This window comes from Pygoscelis adeliae, unplaced genomic scaffold, assembly GCF_000699105.1.
Source record: "Pygoscelis adeliae isolate BGI_AS28 unplaced genomic scaffold, ASM69910v1 Scaffold223, whole genome shotgun sequence".
Lineage (NCBI taxonomy): Eukaryota > Metazoa > Chordata > Aves > Sphenisciformes > Spheniscidae > Pygoscelis > Pygoscelis adeliae.
Genome location: NW_008824543.1, coordinates 1,196,258 through 1,214,512, shown reverse-complemented (window position 1 = coordinate 1,214,512; position 18,255 = coordinate 1,196,258). Strand labels below are relative to the sequence as shown.

At 37.3% G+C, this 18,255-nt stretch overlaps 1 protein-coding gene across 1 annotated transcript in view; it reads right to left on the bottom strand.

Annotated features, from left to right (window-relative positions):
* Positions 1-2,985: 2,985 nt before the first annotated feature.
* PIK3CA (phosphatidylinositol-4,5-bisphosphate 3-kinase, catalytic subunit alpha) overlaps positions 2,986-18,255 on the bottom strand; it is a 42,567-nt gene continuing 27,297 nt past the window's right edge. The window contains 10 exon segments of the mRNA XM_009321703.1: positions 2,986-10,110; positions 10,113-10,189; positions 11,400-11,551; positions 11,721-11,838; positions 12,339-12,509; positions 14,941-15,019; positions 15,559-15,680; positions 16,250-16,356; positions 16,693-16,864; positions 18,051-18,154. Of these exon segments, the coding sequence (XP_009319978.1) occupies positions 9,935-10,110; positions 10,113-10,189; positions 11,400-11,551; positions 11,721-11,838; positions 12,339-12,509; positions 14,941-15,019; positions 15,559-15,680; positions 16,250-16,356; positions 16,693-16,864; positions 18,051-18,154 (1,278 nt within the window). The 3' untranslated portion in view covers positions 2,986-9,934.

Genomic DNA, 18,255 nt, shown 5'->3' with positions numbered 1-18,255 from the left:
TAAACCTTTACTTTATCCCTCGATTTATACCCATACTGTTATCCCACCGCTGCCAATATAGGCGCAGAGAACTTCTCCAGCACATTTTCATACAGAGGCTTTGTCCAGGGCTTGTAAAGCATCTGACAGCATCTAATATATCAATATAAAATAAGGGTCGAAGAACTAAAATAAGCAACTTTCCCCTTTACAAATTTGGAAAATTTTGAAAGCACAAGAGAATCCCCTTTTTGCTCGCTTCGTCGTTACTTTTTTCTTTTACGCCATAGTAATGAGCAGTAAGTTATTTCCCCACAAAGCAGAATATTTCAAACAGCATCTTATTTTTCAAAATAAGTCATTTATTTTGAAGTCACAAGGGACACCATTACAGTCACTTAGTTTGATGACTTAAAAGAGACCACAGAATTTTACCAAGCATTTCATTCATTGAGCTATTGCGCTCTGGCTTAGCCTCAAGTTACCTAATTTTAAGATCGAGCTTTCAATTAGCAGACAACCCATGACATCCCTAATGTTGTTGCTCCACTGATGAGTAGAAAAATTATACCCTGCTTCTGGCTTCAGTTTTATTCATTAGCTGGAAGTTGAGATAGGATTTTATAAACAGAGTAAGTCCAACCTTTAGCCTTTGTCCTGAAAGTTGGAAACGTGTCTTTAGGGTGATCTGATTTGGTTACAGCCACACAGAAAGAGCTTCCTGCTATGATCGCACAGGTTTGATGGTAAGCAGCATGAATATAAGTAAAGGTATCCTTTTGAAGACACACTGCTGAGCCCTCAGAAATTGAATAGATGTGGCATATCTATTATCTCCTGAGCCAAATTACCAATCAAACAAGATCCTGGCATCCCAGTTCAGTTTGTTCTCTGCTGTTTATTCCAGCCATAGGAGCTGAGGTTTCTCCAGGACAACTTGTGTTCAAGTTCTCATAAATTCACTATAGCCACCCAAATGGGTGGATGCCAACAGATTTCTCCCTCTATTCACCAAAAAAGTTTTCCATGTAACTATTCCAAAAAAGGGGGGGCGCACTTTCCCCAGTTCCCAGCAGAGGGCAGTAATGGGAACTGACAATCCATAATTTGCCAAGGGAAAAAGAAAAAACCCAACAAAAACACACAAAACCAAACCCTTTCCTTTGAATTCAGTCCTGCTCGGTGAGAAAGAACAAGGGTAACCAAGTCACTTTCACATAAAGCACACCACCTCTTCTGTACCTTTTGATTGATTTCTTCTCCACACAAAGCAGCACAGCCCAACACCACCTATGTCAGATAAAAAGACAAGACTTTGAGTGAAATAAAAACATCTGAGGAGGATCCCCTTTGAAGCTGCAGATCCAGTTCAAAGTCATGGGCATCAAACAGTGTCATCAATGCTTTAGACAGAAAAGTCTAGATGAGTCATTTTCTAAACCACCATGTGCTTGGGATGTTCAGACAGCTCTAGGTCAGGTTTTAATCACCCAGAAGCCATTCCAACTGGAAATATAGAAAAGCCTGCGTGATATTCACCTTATTGTTTAAATGGGCAACACAGATGATGCTCATTTCAATTAGCAGGGACATATCCTTACCAAAAGAAGAAGAATGGAGTACACTTTCTTCAATGAAAGCAGTAAGTATAGCTCATCTACCTTTGCTGACAGTAGATTTGTTGGTGTTTAAAAGGACATATAGGAGGCTATCTGAGGTATCCTGTCTAGCATCAGTTCTCCTGCTTTTTTTGTTAGATGGGTTCAGATTTTGGATCAAGTCTTTCCAATGCAGGTTGGAAACCAGACTGATTTCCAAGCATAAAATCAGGAAGGGCTCATTGAGATTTCGGTGCTAAAGCAAACTGCCCACATTGCAAATCATTCTTCTGTTTCACCAGCATTATTTTGCAAGTTTTCCGTAATTTTTTGATGCTTTAGGGATCAAGACTTAGAACTACCATAAAAATCACACTGTGGTAACAGCAGTAGAGTCTAAAATTTGCATTTGAACAAGAACTGATGATCCCCTTTCCCTGAACCATCCTGTGCATTTAAAACAAGGTAGTAACCACTCATAACCATTTCATAGTTACTAGAAAAGGTAAAACTCACCATCCACTGTAATAAACAGAAGTTTAATCTGCTAGTTCAGGTTACTGAACTAGCTACTTCAAAATCACTAGCCATACTTTGATTCACTCTCTCCAGACTAGAGCTCAGCTTGAGCTTCAAAGTAAGTGTAAGGATAATGATGTCCACCTTTTATTACAGAGTTCAAGTCCTGTGCAGACTGAGCACCTGCTGGAACATAGCCCTTTTCAAAACTAGGCAGTGGTGATCTGAAACAGAATTGACCAGCGTACAAAATTTAAAGCTTACTGGGGACAAAGATGTGTAGAAGTGACCTGATTAAAAACCCCGATCCCTCCAAAAAAGTGAAATTCTCAGCAAGAGAGCTCAAATCCCTCCCACGATAGCAGTTTGTTAGCAACTGAAGTCCAAAATGACCAACATGTCCACAGAAGCAATTCCATTGCAGCCCCATGTTCTTATACCTGCCAGTGAGTAATTTCCCAAATATGTTTCTCACTCTTTTAAAACTAGTATTGGATACAAAGATACAACCTAGTTTGTTTAAAATATAGTTTTGGTAATGAAAGCATTAAGGCTATTTTTCAAAAAACAAAACATTGATTTAGCAGAGGCTTTAAAACCATCCAGCTGAAACACTTCAATAACATCTCCTCTCATCACAACTTTAACAGCCTACATCTAAAATAAGTTACTTATTTTGAAGATCAATATGTACAAGAATGAATACCACGTGCATCTAGGACCTCCCACCAGTAAATAATGCAAATTCTATTTGTTCCCCACACACAAGTTAACCGATGTACGCAATTTCTATCTTTCTTCTAGCCTTTTTCGAAAGCAGAGCTGCAACACCAAATCACACCTCCAAGACTGAAAATTCCTTAAGTTCTCACTTCAGAATTCACAAGTGTACCAACCATATTGTTTTAATTTAGTTGTTAGTATATACATTAACACTCAAAGTGTGATAAAAACCAAACAAAAGTAGTTTTTTAATAAACAGCATGTGATACAGACCGCGAAGATAAATAAAAAGCAGACTTTTTACAGTTTCCCATGAACATGAACTACAATAAGTATCATAGGCCAAACTTTTGTTACTTGAGTAGCACAGCAGAAGGGGAAAAGGGTTGTGGGGGTTTTTTTTGGGTTTTTATTTTTAAAGGTACTGCAAGACTATTCTCAGTATGACAACACATGCATCTTGCTGCATCTTAAATACTTTTTTGGCCCATTATTACTAAAAATGTCTTGCTTTCTAACTACTTTACCACAGGACCTTTATTACAGAATGACATACACATGGTAACATCCCTCCCGCCCCCCAGTAGTGGTTATTTCAAAGATAATTGTCTCATTTTTAAAAGGTATTTCAAGCACTGGTGCGTGTTTATACTCTCCTTTTGATGCAGACATGTAACTGCTACTACCTTCAACAAAGTTACATATAAGCATCAAGAGATTACACCCTCCTGGGCTCTATTTATCCAAAATGCCAACAGGATCCTGGGCTGCCTTAGGAAGAGCATGCCAGCAGGTCAAGGGAGGTAAGCCTTCGTCCTTCCCCTCTGCTCAGCACTGGTGAGGCCACACCTGGAGCGCTGGGTCCAGTGCTGGGCTCCCCAGTATGAGCCGGACATGGACGTACTGGAACGGGTCCAGCGAAGGGCCATGAAGGTGATGAAGGGCTAGGAGGGGTGGCTGAGAGCTGGGATTGTTTAGCCCAGCGAAGAGAAAGCTCAAGGGGCATCTTGTCAATGTATATAAATACTTGATGGAGAGGAGTAAAGAAGACAGGCAAGGCTTTTCTCAGTGCTGCCCACTGAAAGGCCATTAGGCAATGAAACAGAAATTTCATATAAACATTGAGGAAAAAAAATTTCACTGTGGCTTCTTCCTTCTTGGACAGGCTCTAAACCTGACTGGACAATGTCCTGAGCAACCTGCTCTAGCTGACCCTGCTTCAAACAGGGCAGCTGGACTAGATGATCTCCACAAGTCTCTGCCAACCTCAACAATTCTGTGTGATTCTGTGAAAGTTCTTGCAATTGTGGTGCGAGTTACAGTGACAACAATACTTTGGAAATTTCAAGCCTGAGAATCCAGGACATCAGACTGCTGCCATGTATATTTTAAATCCTTTTCTCTACCAGGAAAGTGGATTTTGATAGTGTATGTGGATATTCACAGTTAAAACTTGCAGAGGTGCAAGGGGGCAAGGGGAAAGGATACTTCCAGATGATGAATTATACATTTATCTTCACAAGATGAAGAATTTGGACTACAGTGGCTGTAAGACAAGAAAGAGGAGGATTCATCTTCTTCCTCCCTTCCTCTTCTTTCCCCTGCCCCAAATGAAACAGTAAGACAACTTTGGACAGCCTGGGGCAGCTGATAATTCAGGATATAGAACACTATTAATAAAGCCTGGGAATAGATTAAATGTCCTTAAACCAAAGAAACAAAACAGAATGAGATTGCAGCTATGAATATCCATGTTTTGGCTCTTAGGGATTAACTAAGATACAGCAGAGATAAGATTCTTAGGAGAAACAGCTTCTGCTTGAATTAGGCTTTCTATAACTTCAGCAATATAATTAGGTCAGGTTTAACTGTGATTAATTTAATACTGGCACAAATTCCTAACAAAATTGATGCAGTTACACTGAACTAAATGGTTCCTAAACCAGTTTAATACCTACTGGGGAACTGGCACTAGAATTTCATAAAAAGTCAAGATAGAGTAAGTGTATTTTTGGCCACCTTTATGCCAAAGGAATATTGCAGCACGTACAGAAGTGACAGTAAGGACACTTAAGCTTAAGACACATTTATGCAAACCAATGGGGATGCTAGCTTCAAAGTACAGGCAGAGCATTGCTTCAATTGATCTTCTCCTACAAATATTTTATGTTGTTCTTATGCTATGGGCATGTCCCTTTTTTGGGGAAAGGGGTGTTGGAGAGGGAAGGGGAAGAGATAGGGACAGAGGGATCCACCTCTGGCTTAGAGTCAGGAGTGCTAACACAGCAAGACATCATACTTTTAAAAATCTATCCCATAAAGCTCAGATGTCAAGAATGCTGCACTGCTAATTAAGAACAACTATTTTTTCTGAGTGTGGAAAGTCTTTATACTATGGAAGAGTAGGAAGAGGAAACATTTAAGCTAACAAGTAAGAAAAATCCTGGAAGTCTCAAGAATGAAATCAACGATAGACAAGATTACAGTAGTTATGAATTAGAGAGCTGAAAAAGCTAGTTAATAAAGACTATTCCAAAGTAAAATTGTCAAGTGTTTAACTGGGCTGCTAGTAAACATTCCTCTCATTAAGTGAACGCCTTTCATACTGAATCATACGAATAAGTAATCTGGAACTTTAATATACATATAGTCTAATTCTGATTTCATATGCTGCTGTGAATCCAGAGTGATTCTGATGAAGTCAGTGTTATATCAGCATAAAGTGAAATCAGAATTTCTCAGAGACCAGAGCACCTATAGATTTGGTTAGTGTATGCAGATAGAGAACTTCTATATCCAGTTTCCAGTTGGCTTCCCTTCATTAACACAGATGTAAAAAATAAAACAAAACAAAAAACCACCAAAAAATCCACACCAACTGCAGGGGTGGTGAGTTACACATCATTTTGGACAGATAGAGCCTTAAACTGAGACAACTTCCAGCACGAAAAAAAGATACAAATTCATTATTTGTATGAAACATGTATTGCAAAATTAAAGTGGGATTCAACAATCTGCAACAACATCCACAGCTATATAGTATTTAAAAAAACCAAAACACAAGTGTGGTTCTTCTTCCATTCAAGTAAAACTAAAACAAGAGAAAGTTAAAAAAAATCTTAGAAGCAGCAAGTTACAATTCTTTCTGTAATACCACACCATTTTCATTAACTTGAAGCATTTTCAAGATGTCAAAGACATCAAGAAAATAGTAATTTCAAGTGGCTTTTTTGATAATTGTTTTTTGAATGGGTCCAGCCCAGGTCTGCAACCTGTACAGACATGAAAAACAGGGGGAATTCACAATTAAGAACAGACGTTGGAACATGCCAGTTATAAAATGACAAAGCAAAGAAAATACCTTCAAATTGTCAACAAACATGGGCTACTGACCACTAAAGGGCATTTAATATTTTACATAAAAAGGAAGGTTTGGAAAAAAAACCAAAACCAACCCTCCAAACCACCAACAGCAGGGTCATCACATACAAAGTTCTCTACAGGCTTGGCAATTTCTATATTGCCCTTAATATTCAGGCTTATATCTTCTCCGCAAGATGCCAAACCACTAGCAATTTTGGTTTTATTTAAATGCTTTTTTTTTATTTTAAAGTTATACTGGAAGTCTGTTTCACCTATGAAAAGACTACTAATGCACCCCTTCAGAACTGAAAAGTGTGCATATATAAGTCAGTACAGGTGCTTTTTCTGCTACCTTTAGGAAAGCAAAGAATATATTTTTAAGAAAAACCGATCAGCAGCAGCCTGTTCTGTCATTAAATCAAAGTTTCACAGTTGAAGAAGTTACTGTTTTTAAATTTGTATTTCACTAAATCACCATTTCCTAATGCTTTGTAATAAAACATATGGCCCAATCCTGGGCTCCTTGCTCTGGTAGTTCTACTACAAAGTTTTGCAGGAGCAAGGTGTTCAGATTCAGTTCAAGCGCAAAATAAGCTACTTAGTGTTTTGTGCAGCTGACTCTCAGAATAAAGGGAACATTTTCAAATCTCCATGAAGTGGGAATAGTTAAAAAATAAAAATCCAAATTCCAAGCAATCTCTGTAAAAATCTAGAGCTCAGTTACAGGTGCTTTCACAGTCTGTAAGCAGATCTTATTTCTGATACTGAGAACAGATGACATCCTCTCATTTACACCAATGTAAGTAAATAGTACCTCCACTATCTTCAGTGAAGTTACATCAGCACAAAACTGGCATAACAGGATAAGGTAATTAAGGTTGAACACTTTGAAGCTTAAAAAAGTGTGTTTTTTTTTTCCTGAAACACTGGCAGGATGTTTTTCAAATGCCCATCCTGGTTATGGTAAGAACAACTGCTTAAAGTCCATGGACTTCTATTTTTTTTATTTAAAAGCTGTAATTACCCAAAATCATATTATGTCTGTATCACTATGAAGTTTCCTTTCTTTTACTATTTGATGTTCATAATAACTTCTACAGCTTGCGCACAGCATTTAGTTGCAGGAACTTTTGGAAACAGAGCCCGATTCCTCATACATTTGTTTGTGCAAAAAGGGTGCAGAACCCTGTATGGTTGAACTGAAAGACATTTATACTCGTATTTACAGAAGTAAATGGCTAGGAAGGGGTAAAGTACAAAAAAAGTTGGGCTCATAACATCCAATAAAGTCGAGTTGATCTTTTCATCCAGGCTGGAAAAGGCTGACCATCTCTTAGATAAACGAGGTAAAGCATTGTTTCAATACCAGATAAATAAGGATAATATAGCACCTAATGTGGCATCTGTGCAAGTTTTACTCAGTTAAATTAAGAGTTACAGCCAACAGGGTCTCAGATTTTGAGAGCCAAATTTAAACTGAAACTAAGCCATGTTTTAAAAGAGCTAAACCACTAGAGTGTGTTGACTGCAAAGTAATACATACAAGGGTAATTTTGCTCTAGAAAGTATGACCAAGGTTAGCAGGAGTTAAATTATTCATATGAACAGAAAGGAATATGTAACAGTCAACAGAAAGAGTAATGGGAAGTCTATTAGACTACTCCAAAATATTTAGTAGAACTAAGGAAATAAAACTTCACATTCCTCATACCAATTTTGGAACTTCTGAAGTTTTCACAGAAACAGGTTTCCCCCTACAACATCAAGTATCCATGTGTGCAGTAATCAACTGCAGGATCTTGACTATGAAAGTGTCTTGAAAGACCAAAGTCTTGGCTTTACAATCCCCGAAGTCTTTCATAATGTAATTGATTGCACATTTTTAATATATTACAATTCGCTAAGTGAAGCCAACCACTCATTACCTCATCAGTACAGCCCGCACAAAGTACAATTTATTTATATACTTATATTCTAATCTAACACCAGCTGTCAGCATATTTTATATTACATGTGGTATTGCACTTTGAGTGGCACCTCGGTGTGTGTTTGCAAGTGAGTGAGCTGAACCCCCAAAAGCCCCAGACCTTTGGAATTCACTCCAAGTGCTGCCAATCTAGCAAGTTTAAAATGTTAGGGTGAACATCACCCTCAGAATCATGGGCTTCACTAATTAAAAACCTGTTTAATAATTAGAAAACCAGTCCTACCTGAAGTTGTGCATAAGGGCAATCTGAAATCCTTGGTACTCTGAACAGTTTCAAAAAGTGGTGCCAATTTAACTGATTGCACACATCATAATTGTGTTAGAGGACAACAACTAGATTTACAAATATATATTACACACACACACACAAAACAGACAAAGCTATAAAATGTTTGGTAACTCCACATGCTTTGAGCTAGCCAGCATATCTGCTGTATGTTGAACTGCTTATTATTGATCATATTGAAAATCTAAGTTGCTATTTCTGATGTATCTGTTACTGGATTAAACAACCACTTCCAAAGGAGGAAGAAAGAGGAGAAATGGTGGACCCAAAGATTGAGGGTTTAAACATACGTTCCTTGAATAGCCAGCATATCACTTCTTTAACGTGAAGAGTGATGCCCAAAAATTTTTGAAGAGACTTAGGCCAAGTTCACCTCTGGCATTAGTGGGTGTATCTCCCACTATTTCAACGGTACTTGTGTCCTCTTTCACCAGGGTTGAATTTGGTCCTAGGAGTATATCTGGTCACCTTCAGTGACGTTAGTGGAAACGGGAGTCTTGGACAGATAGAACTGGGCTGCAAAATTAAAAGAGTGAATATTGGACAAATCATGTAAATAAAGAATATATATTAATAATAGTTCCTATTATATAAATAGCCTTTATAAAAAAATAATCTTTCAATAATTTTAATAACTCACCTTTCTTTAGGTTCTGGAAAACATGTATGAAAAAAATCTATTCAGTTCAAGTTAGATTAAAGCAAACCTAAGATGAACACTACAACTCTCTGTTGCACTAAACCCAATCCTGACCATTCAAATTTCCAGGTTAGTCAGTTTTTGGGGATGATAGGGAGTTTCTTTGTGAAGGTATGAATTGCACCCCTAGAAATACCGAGCAGAAGAAACACCATACTGAATGGGCCTATTTCCTACTGCTTTCAGAAACGGTGCAGATGACAGACCCAGAAATCAAAGTGTCATCTAAACCCCATAAATGTTAATGCCTCTGAGCACATTTAAAAGGCACTGTCCTCTCACTGTTGTTTTTAGATCTTTGAGCTTAAAACTCCTTCCCTTCAAACTATGCTGCATTTAAATGTTCACTATCACCTGAATTTTCTTTCCACTCTTCTCAATCCAGCATAGTCTCTACCTGCTGTACCAGATCTAAGGTAATATGTGATGGACTCTATGTTCATGCTAGCTCTATTTTCTTTTTCCTTCTAATTTATCCTATCAAATGAAAAAAGGAAACATTCTTCCAAGTTTACCTTTTTGGGCTTAAGGCATAACATGAAGTCACACATCATACTAAAGCTTAATTTTTGAAGTGTACAATTTTAGTGCTATCTGAAACCCTGTTTTACATTATTTTTCGACAGTTGTCTGAACAGTTCATCTCTTTTGTTGCCATAAATTCTAATGTTGTTCGTGGTTTGTGCAATTCCTATGCAACCAGTCTTTGCTGCTAACGGGTATTAACAGTGCAGTACCCACAAAGTGGGCTATCAGTTCTTGTTTTCTTTGCTTTCATTTCAGTTCAAAGCATGTTGCTTTATTGTGTGGAAGATCCAGTCCATTTTTGTTGTCCAGCCACCATGGTGAGCATCATTCATTTGTTTCATGAAGTACTCAAGAGCTTCCTGCTCAGTTTTGTCCAATGCAAGGGTCTTTCGAATGTATGCAATATCGTCAAAGGACTGTTTTTTTTTATCATGGAGAAGAGATTTATGAAGAGATTGGCATGCTGCCGAATTGCTAGATAAGCCTTATAACACATCTCCTGAAACCTGGAAGAGACACGGGGAAAAAAAGCTCAGTGGTATTTCCTTATTAGATGCATATTACTTCTTCACCTCCAAAACAGTTTTCAGGTAACTGGACACTAAAAAAGTAGGCAGTCTTAGTCCAATAAGAACACCATAATGTTGCTGAGAAAATATCCGCATCTTCCTACTCAGGTTATCTTCATTTCTGTAAGAATTAGTAATGGTCAGACTAACACAATAGCCAAACTGAAGACAGGCTTTCTAGCCTTACACCTCATTTGCAATTCATGCAAGCGTTCCACACAAGTTTATGGGAGTTCACAGAGCCACTTTAGTCATTGCTACTGACATTTCAGATTTCAAAGCACATTTCATGATATACTGCTGCAAACAGTGCTTTCCTGGTTATCACAGATGCACTTCTCTCCCATAGTTTTATGAGGGCAGTAGCTGTTGCTCCTTAGATACTCTGGAGAATGCATTGAAGACAGGGGCATTTGCTGTATCATCACATTGGGTGAGAAATGCCCGTTTATGCTGAAATCACTAATTTAAGTCAGGTTAAGAAAAAAAAGGCAAAAAAGCTTCACTGCAGCATTCAAACAGACACTAACTTAAAAATCTGTCTTCCTCTCCCGCAACATAATGAAATTAAGATTAAAATTGAAAACTCTCAAAGACTAGATCTCTGGAAAGACAGATATTAGGAATGACTACAGCAACAGAATTTATTTATTTATTATTATTTTAAAGTTCTCCTTTCTTAGTAGGTTCTGCAGAATGTCACAAACCACACCAGTCAGCTGAAGAGCTGATATCACAGCAGCTATAGGAGAGAGAAGTATTGCTGAGTGACCAGTAAGGCTCTGATGTGCATTACACCTGACATGTAAGAATTCTCCATTTTTGCAGTTATGCAATCCCAAGAGGCTTTTAAGTGTTAAATAAAAAAATATTCAGATATTAAAAAAATTATCTTTATTCACATGTGTGCTGACCCTGCAAAGCTAAAGTGAGGTTTCATGAACCGAAGGCGATGTAAGCACTAAGATCACCTACTGATTTACAAGTGGATGGCTGATCTTCAACTAAAGAATTAGAACATACTCACTGCAAGCCAATTAAAATACTACTTTTCAGTTAGAAGGTCTAATTATTAAAGGTCACCAGTAGTAAAGTGCATTTTAGGTACAAAATACTTTGGAAGTTAAATGCTTAAAAAAATGCTCACCTTTCAAACTCCCTTGTTTTGGTACATTCTTGGGCTCCTTTACTAATCACTATTAAAAAGTCTTGTGTTAAGACAAATGGCACACGCTCTCTTTTATAACCAAATTTTTTCTTCTTGTGATCGAGGAAGTGCCCAAAGTCAATGTGAAACAGCTTGGAAAGACAGAAAGTTATTTTAAGATTAGTAATTCCTTGTTTAAATGATGTCATAGTAAAATTGATCATTTACTTATAGTCCAGAAGGATTTTTTTTTTTTTTAAACAAACTCTAATCAAAGTGAGAGATGACATTAGGCTATGTTTTTAGAAAAACATATCTTACTTGTCCATCATCTTTTACCATGATGTTACTATTGTGGCGATCACCAATGCCCAGTATAAAGGTAGCAACACAGTAGCCGGCACAAGAACGGGTAAACAAGTCAATAGCTGCATCATACCTATTGAAAACAAAGGAGACATTTTCCTACAGATATTCTAATAATACAAAAGTGCAGATTTTTTTCTTCCTTCCCATAAAGGAAGGACCAACTACTACTATCTTCTCGCAATGAAGCAGAATTTCTGGACTTTATCAAAGTAAGGAAGAAATTCAGTGTACTCTGAAAACAGAAGTACTTCACAGAACAGTAAACTAGCTATTAAAGTGACTGTCCCTCTTTTGAAAGCCAGCAGTTTTCATTTTGATGAGCTACTGTTAAAATACAGACTTAAGTCATATCTTCATAGTTCCACCTCCAACTTACACTTTACTGCTGAGAAGTCACACAACCACCCGAACTCATTAAAAGAGCTACAGGCAGGAATACTAGGCAAACAAGGGCAGGGAAAAACCTAAAAACAGATGGACGTAATTTCCCACTTGATGAACTTCAGTTCTCTTGAAGTTTCCATCAAAAAGAGCACATGAATAAGAAAAACAAGCAACAGGAAATCTCACATTTCTCCTTTGTTCTTGTCCTTCAGCCACTGATGCAACGTATGGCTATTGAACTGCAATGCCCCTTTTAAGCCTCCTTTACACTGAATCTGCATGATCGTATGAGAACTCCTCACTACCTCGATGAGTCCCACACAGTCACCAATAGACAAACAACCATAAGGCAACATCCTGAAAGACAAAGTTTTTTTTTTACAGAGTTAAGTTTTAAGACAACAAGCAACAGGCATGTCTGATAACCCTTATCAGGTGAATGTCATCTGTTACTTTAGGATATGAAAATCTGTTTTAACGTCTTGTAAGTGTGTTATCATTAGTCTTGTGGAAAAAATGTACAAGATATTAGTACAGTAACATGCCAGACGCTATATCCACCAATGTCGTTCTTCAGTTTTATATCAGGACAAAAGGTTAAAGCAAAATTTTATTAACATGTTCTTGGAGGCCTTGGGGAATACACTGGGGGGAATACACTGGAAAAACCCTTAAAAAGGCATTCAGCATGATTTAACAAGATCTATTCAACTACACTCAGAGTGAAGTACTAGGGACAGAATCTAAGCATTCAGAAAACGAATGTTAGGATTTCATGGGTTACTGTAAACAAGTAGCAGGTAATACTTTGTACGTAAAACCAGCATGGGACCTTCAAAATAAGTTTCTGAATAGTACCTGAACATACTACAAAATCATAACTGGAATCTATAGCCAGCAACATTACAATTTATCCAGATGTTAATGGAGTAACTGTAAACAGATGTTTATTCATGGACTCTTTAAAGAGCATCATAAGTGACTTTTTTGTAATCTAAGTGAAACTCAAAGGATAATCTCAATAGCCCATTTTTCTCCTTACAAGTAGAAGAAATGAATTCCTCTGCCTCCCTTTTCTTTCACAGGCCTCTTTCCTCACCATTCCCCAAAGTCTTTATTTCTTCTATTATGTTCAAAACATTTTATCTGAGAAAACCAAGTCAAAACCAATCTTTTATTCAAAGACTGAAAGAAACATGGCCACTACCGTGTTTAACATCCTCTGTTAAAATATTTGGGAGAGAGGGTCATGTACCTAAAAGTAGTCCTCTTCTCCCCTGAAGTTTCCTTTTTGGAGTAAAAGTGTCATACCTATAGAGTAAAACAGCCTTCTAGGAACACTGGAGTATCAGAAGTTTTTTTTGTGATGCCATGGTAAAAACCCTAGAAAAAACAATCTATCATGGCTTTGTATTAAACTTCAGAATCTACAGAACACCAGTGTAATGCGTAGCCAGTGGCAGAGCTGACTGCTGGTGTTGCCGTGGAGGTGGGCTTCTCCACTCTGGACTAACAGCACTTTATTTGCAGGTACTAGAAGTATATTTATATCTACCTATCTACACTTGCATTTTTAGATAAAAGTCTGATTTGGCGATCAAAGAAAAACAGTGAGACCTATCCATTTTCTTAAGGATGTGGCATAAGCTTTGGACTGTTAGACTTTCTGTACCACAGAGAGAGTTTAGTGGCCTTAGTGGGATGAGTTGCAATTTCTAGATCCTCAAAAGATTTTCTTCTTGTCCTCTAGTGTAATCTGTAGCTTGCTCAAGACTCGGGGTCCATCAGCTGCCTCATCTTGCAATCTCATTTCAGTCTTTCAGTATAGCAGACTGACAACTGGGAGTTTTTTTGTTTTTTTTTTTTGTTTGTTTTTGGTTTGTTTTTTTTCCAATCAGCCTGTCACTTACACCATACCTATTCAACTTCTCTTCTAAAGCCATGCCACCTCTTTAAGAACAGTGGCAATAGGTGGGAGAGAGTGTACTTTGCAGACCATAGCTGGCTACTCTTTAAGACATGAGCACTGTGAATTCTGCAAACCATTCTTGGACAAAGCCATAATTCTGTCACTCATTACAGTACTAGAGACAAAATAGTTGCCCAGACACATAAGAGATTATGTAGATCAACAGGTCCTTTCATCTGGGTGACAAGGAAATGAGAACTGGGGGTGCAAAGAACATACTTGGTTTGATAGTGCAGAGGCAGCTCTGTTACGCCACCACCTAAAAATCTGCCACACAGCAAACGCATATTTGGAAGCGTGACCTGTCTAGCATCAGTTTTCCAGAAGCAGAATAGTTTATACTGAATGGCATTCTGCAGAAGCTACTGCACTCACAGACTATTTAGAGGTGGAGAAGCTGCATACGTATCAGTCTGGGTAATACCTACTTTGTGTACCAAAAAGAAGATACCAACTACAAAGAGTCATTGCTCAACAGGGCTGCAAGTTTGGCAACTTGTTCAAAGCAGATCCTACAGATACCATCAGTAGACCAGAGTGTGGCTAGTGTGTATTAGCTCTTGTAGTGGTATGTAGATCCCTCACATCCACTTGAATGAGGCTTAAATATTTCTCAAATACTATCTTACCTTTACAGAATCCAATACTTTAGCTAACTGAAGGTTATTAAAAAATTAAAAATTGGTCTAACATGTACTAACATGCCTATTTATAGCATTTCATGTATTACCCTTGGGATAACAAAAGCAATCTCTGGTAAGAAACCAATGCAAAAACCATTAAGAGCAGCACTGCTTGAGAATGACCTCTAATGCTTACCGAAGATCAAGACCCTGATTTTGCCAGATGTTTTCCATAATTCTAATTATCTGAAGTGTCAACATGTCCTGACGCAAGTCTGGAATAGTCAAATACATAGAGATTACAAATTTCATAACACCAGAACACTTTGTTACATCTTATTTTACCTTTCCCTCCAAAAGTATGTCTAAAGGAAACGAGGCTTGCACAGTTTAGTGTAGGTTTTGTTCTCTCAATAGAGAAAAGCAGATTTTAAGTAGTTGAGAATGAATATAATTTGTGGTGGCGATTTCAAAGCGGTTTAAAAATATACACTAAAAACATGACAATGGAATTACAGATTACACAACTGTAATATCTTGAAGACATTTTCAAGTAAAAAACCCAAAGTATTAAGTAGTATCATGTTCCACCTTAACAGACCGAGCATCCTATAACATACAAAATTTGTACATGACTGGGACACATACTTATTTGTGCATGCTTAATTCTTCTGGAAAAGAAAATTGCTTTGCTCAGATGATCTTAAATTTTTTTTCAATATATGTATTTCATATGTTTAGAAAAAAATACTAAACAGTAGGTTAGGAAAACAAACAGATATGTAGCTTTTGGATTACACTTATTTTTCCTTACCATCTCCATTTTTAAAGATTATCTCATTGTTCTGAAACAACAATTCAGACATAATATCTGGGTTTTCCCAGTTCAACCACAAGGGCCTTTTTGCAGATGACATTATCCTGCACTCCTCAAGCCTATAAAAGAGATAAGATTTCTATGAAATAGGCACAATTTGATTCTCATACCACAATTTGATTCTCATACCACGTTTCTGTAATACTACTAAGTTACCCCTGTTTTCTTCAAACTTTGAACTAGTATCAAATTAAAGATGCATGGGTAACCAACAATCAACCATTTTTACTTTCAGCTTCAAATTTAGATTACTAAGTGCAATGTTAACCATTTGCTAAGCCCAACGAAGAACTGGCTATATTGTAAGTTTTCCTTCAGCAGTGTGTGTTCCTTACAAATGGAAAAAGGACTGCAGACTGGGTAATACCTACTTTGTGTACATTTCCTTACAAATGGAAAAACTCCTGTCACCTTAAAGGAACAACTAACTGTCATGTTGTTCCCCAATGTATTAAACCATTAGATTGAAACTACTTCACTCTATGAATTACTCTGCTACAAATTTTATTCAGTTAACTTTGAAGATAGTAACATTTAGTATGTTATCATTTAACCTTAACATTGTTAATGTTAACATTACTATTATTTACTTAAATATCTAGACAAATTTCAGAACTGAAGACAATACCGAAGATTTCCCAGTTGATGTGCAGGATTAAGAGGAGAGATAAAACCTTGTAAAGCATCCATAAAATCTGGCCGTCTCATTTGTTCAACAAGAAACTTCATCTGTACCTGATAAATAATCACATTCAGGTTTTGAGAACACTAATTACATGTAAATGAAGGTTAAGTGTCAGATTTTAGCTTCGGTTTTAAAGCATGGTTTTGCACAGTTCCAACATAAGCAACTCCGCTTAGCCACATATTACACAAATTGAAACCCTTAACTTTAGTTCTATAGCCTTAAGAAGTAGACAATGGCAATGCACACAGAAAATATTACAGCTTCTAGGATAACATTCTATCTACTGAAGTTAACATTAATACTTTTCTAGTTAATCAAATAAAACAGTTCTAATTCCTGTGACTCAACAGCAACAGTTTTGGTATGTGCCCAGCTTATAATACCTTCTGTGTCTCATCTTTTTTTTCCTGCTTGAGAATATCTGTGAGGTTAATCAACTTCTCCATTGCCTCCACCTGCCTGCTCAGATGTTTTAGGTACATTCCACACGCTCGACAATAGGACTCCAGAAGTAAACCAAACCTCTGACTTACAGTTTTATTGTGCATTTCAGACCTACACAGAGAGGAAGAACAGTTATAGCTTAAAGACAAGACCACTCAGAGGTGCCAAAAATGAAGCTATACCTGTAACATCTTTCCTGAAGGCTGTTTATGGATCCTTTTCACATAAATAACTTGTATTGACCTCCCACAAGTCATCTTGTTTTGACTGGACTAATCAAACTTCAGTACCCTTTACAACTAATTCAGCACAGAGTTGATAAGCTTTTTCCCCATTCCTTCTTGCTCCATCCTGTCCTTCTCTACCCCTTGCCTTTGTTCAAAATCCATGCTTCCCAGAAACTCCATAGTAAGCCTCAAGCTTTCAAGTCAAGTTCCAGATTTCTTTGCTAAGAGCAAAGCTAACCTGTTTCATTTTCTCCTTGTCTCATTTAGCCAATCCCAGGCTGTGACCCCTCTAGTTTCCTTGTTCTTACCTACTCTCAGTCTTTGCACAGTCCTAAAATACATCCCCTCAAACAAGTTAATAAGGCAACTTATTCCATTATCCTTGATGATTACCAAGGGAAGTAGAAAACTGAAAGCACAACAAAGATTCCTTGCTTCTATTTCTGTGTCTGATCACAGTATCTTAGAACAGCATTTTAGGTGAGACCTAGCTACAATCCAGTATGCTGTAGGCTGATTTATGCTTAGCCTTCTCAACATCAGGAATTACAAAAGCCCATGTTATACTTAGTAAGGAAGAACACTGAGATATTTTGGCTATCAAGCTCTATGAAGTCTTTAATAAGCATGTACGAACAGTTATTTTTCAAAGCCTTATCTGGTCAAATTGGGTGGCTTTCTTTAGGCCTCAACTATTTCTAAAATTTTCTGGAAGAGACTGGTGGGGGATCTGGCATAGAAGATAAAGTTCAAACAGCAGAATCTGTCAAAGTTGTAAACACCTAACAATATGGGAGGCTTCCAGCAATCTTAGTTAGACTACCCTGCTTTTAGAAGCATTAGATAAAAAGAAGTACAAGACTAAGTATCTATTATTAACTAGCTTTTGAAACTGCAAGGGATGACTTCTATTACCAAACTATGCATTCAAACTCTTAAGCAATATAAAACAAACTTTAAGTGGCAATATTTTCCTAAAAAATGACATTTAGCATGCCAAGCCGTTAGAACAACTAACTGTTTACAGCTAATAAGAATACCACCACCCCTTAGCGTGATATTAAGCTTACTTTAAATGCCAAAAGAAGAAGTGTCCTATCCTTTGATTGGTCAGTGCCTTCTTGAGTAAAAATCTCACAAGCTGATTATCTAAATACTGTTCATATTTCAGAACCTAGTTAAGGATAAAGAGAACATAAAGTATCAGCTGCAGTTATTATTTCTATGAACAATATACAGATTAAAGGTAGTTAAAAAGCAATCTGTGTTTTACAT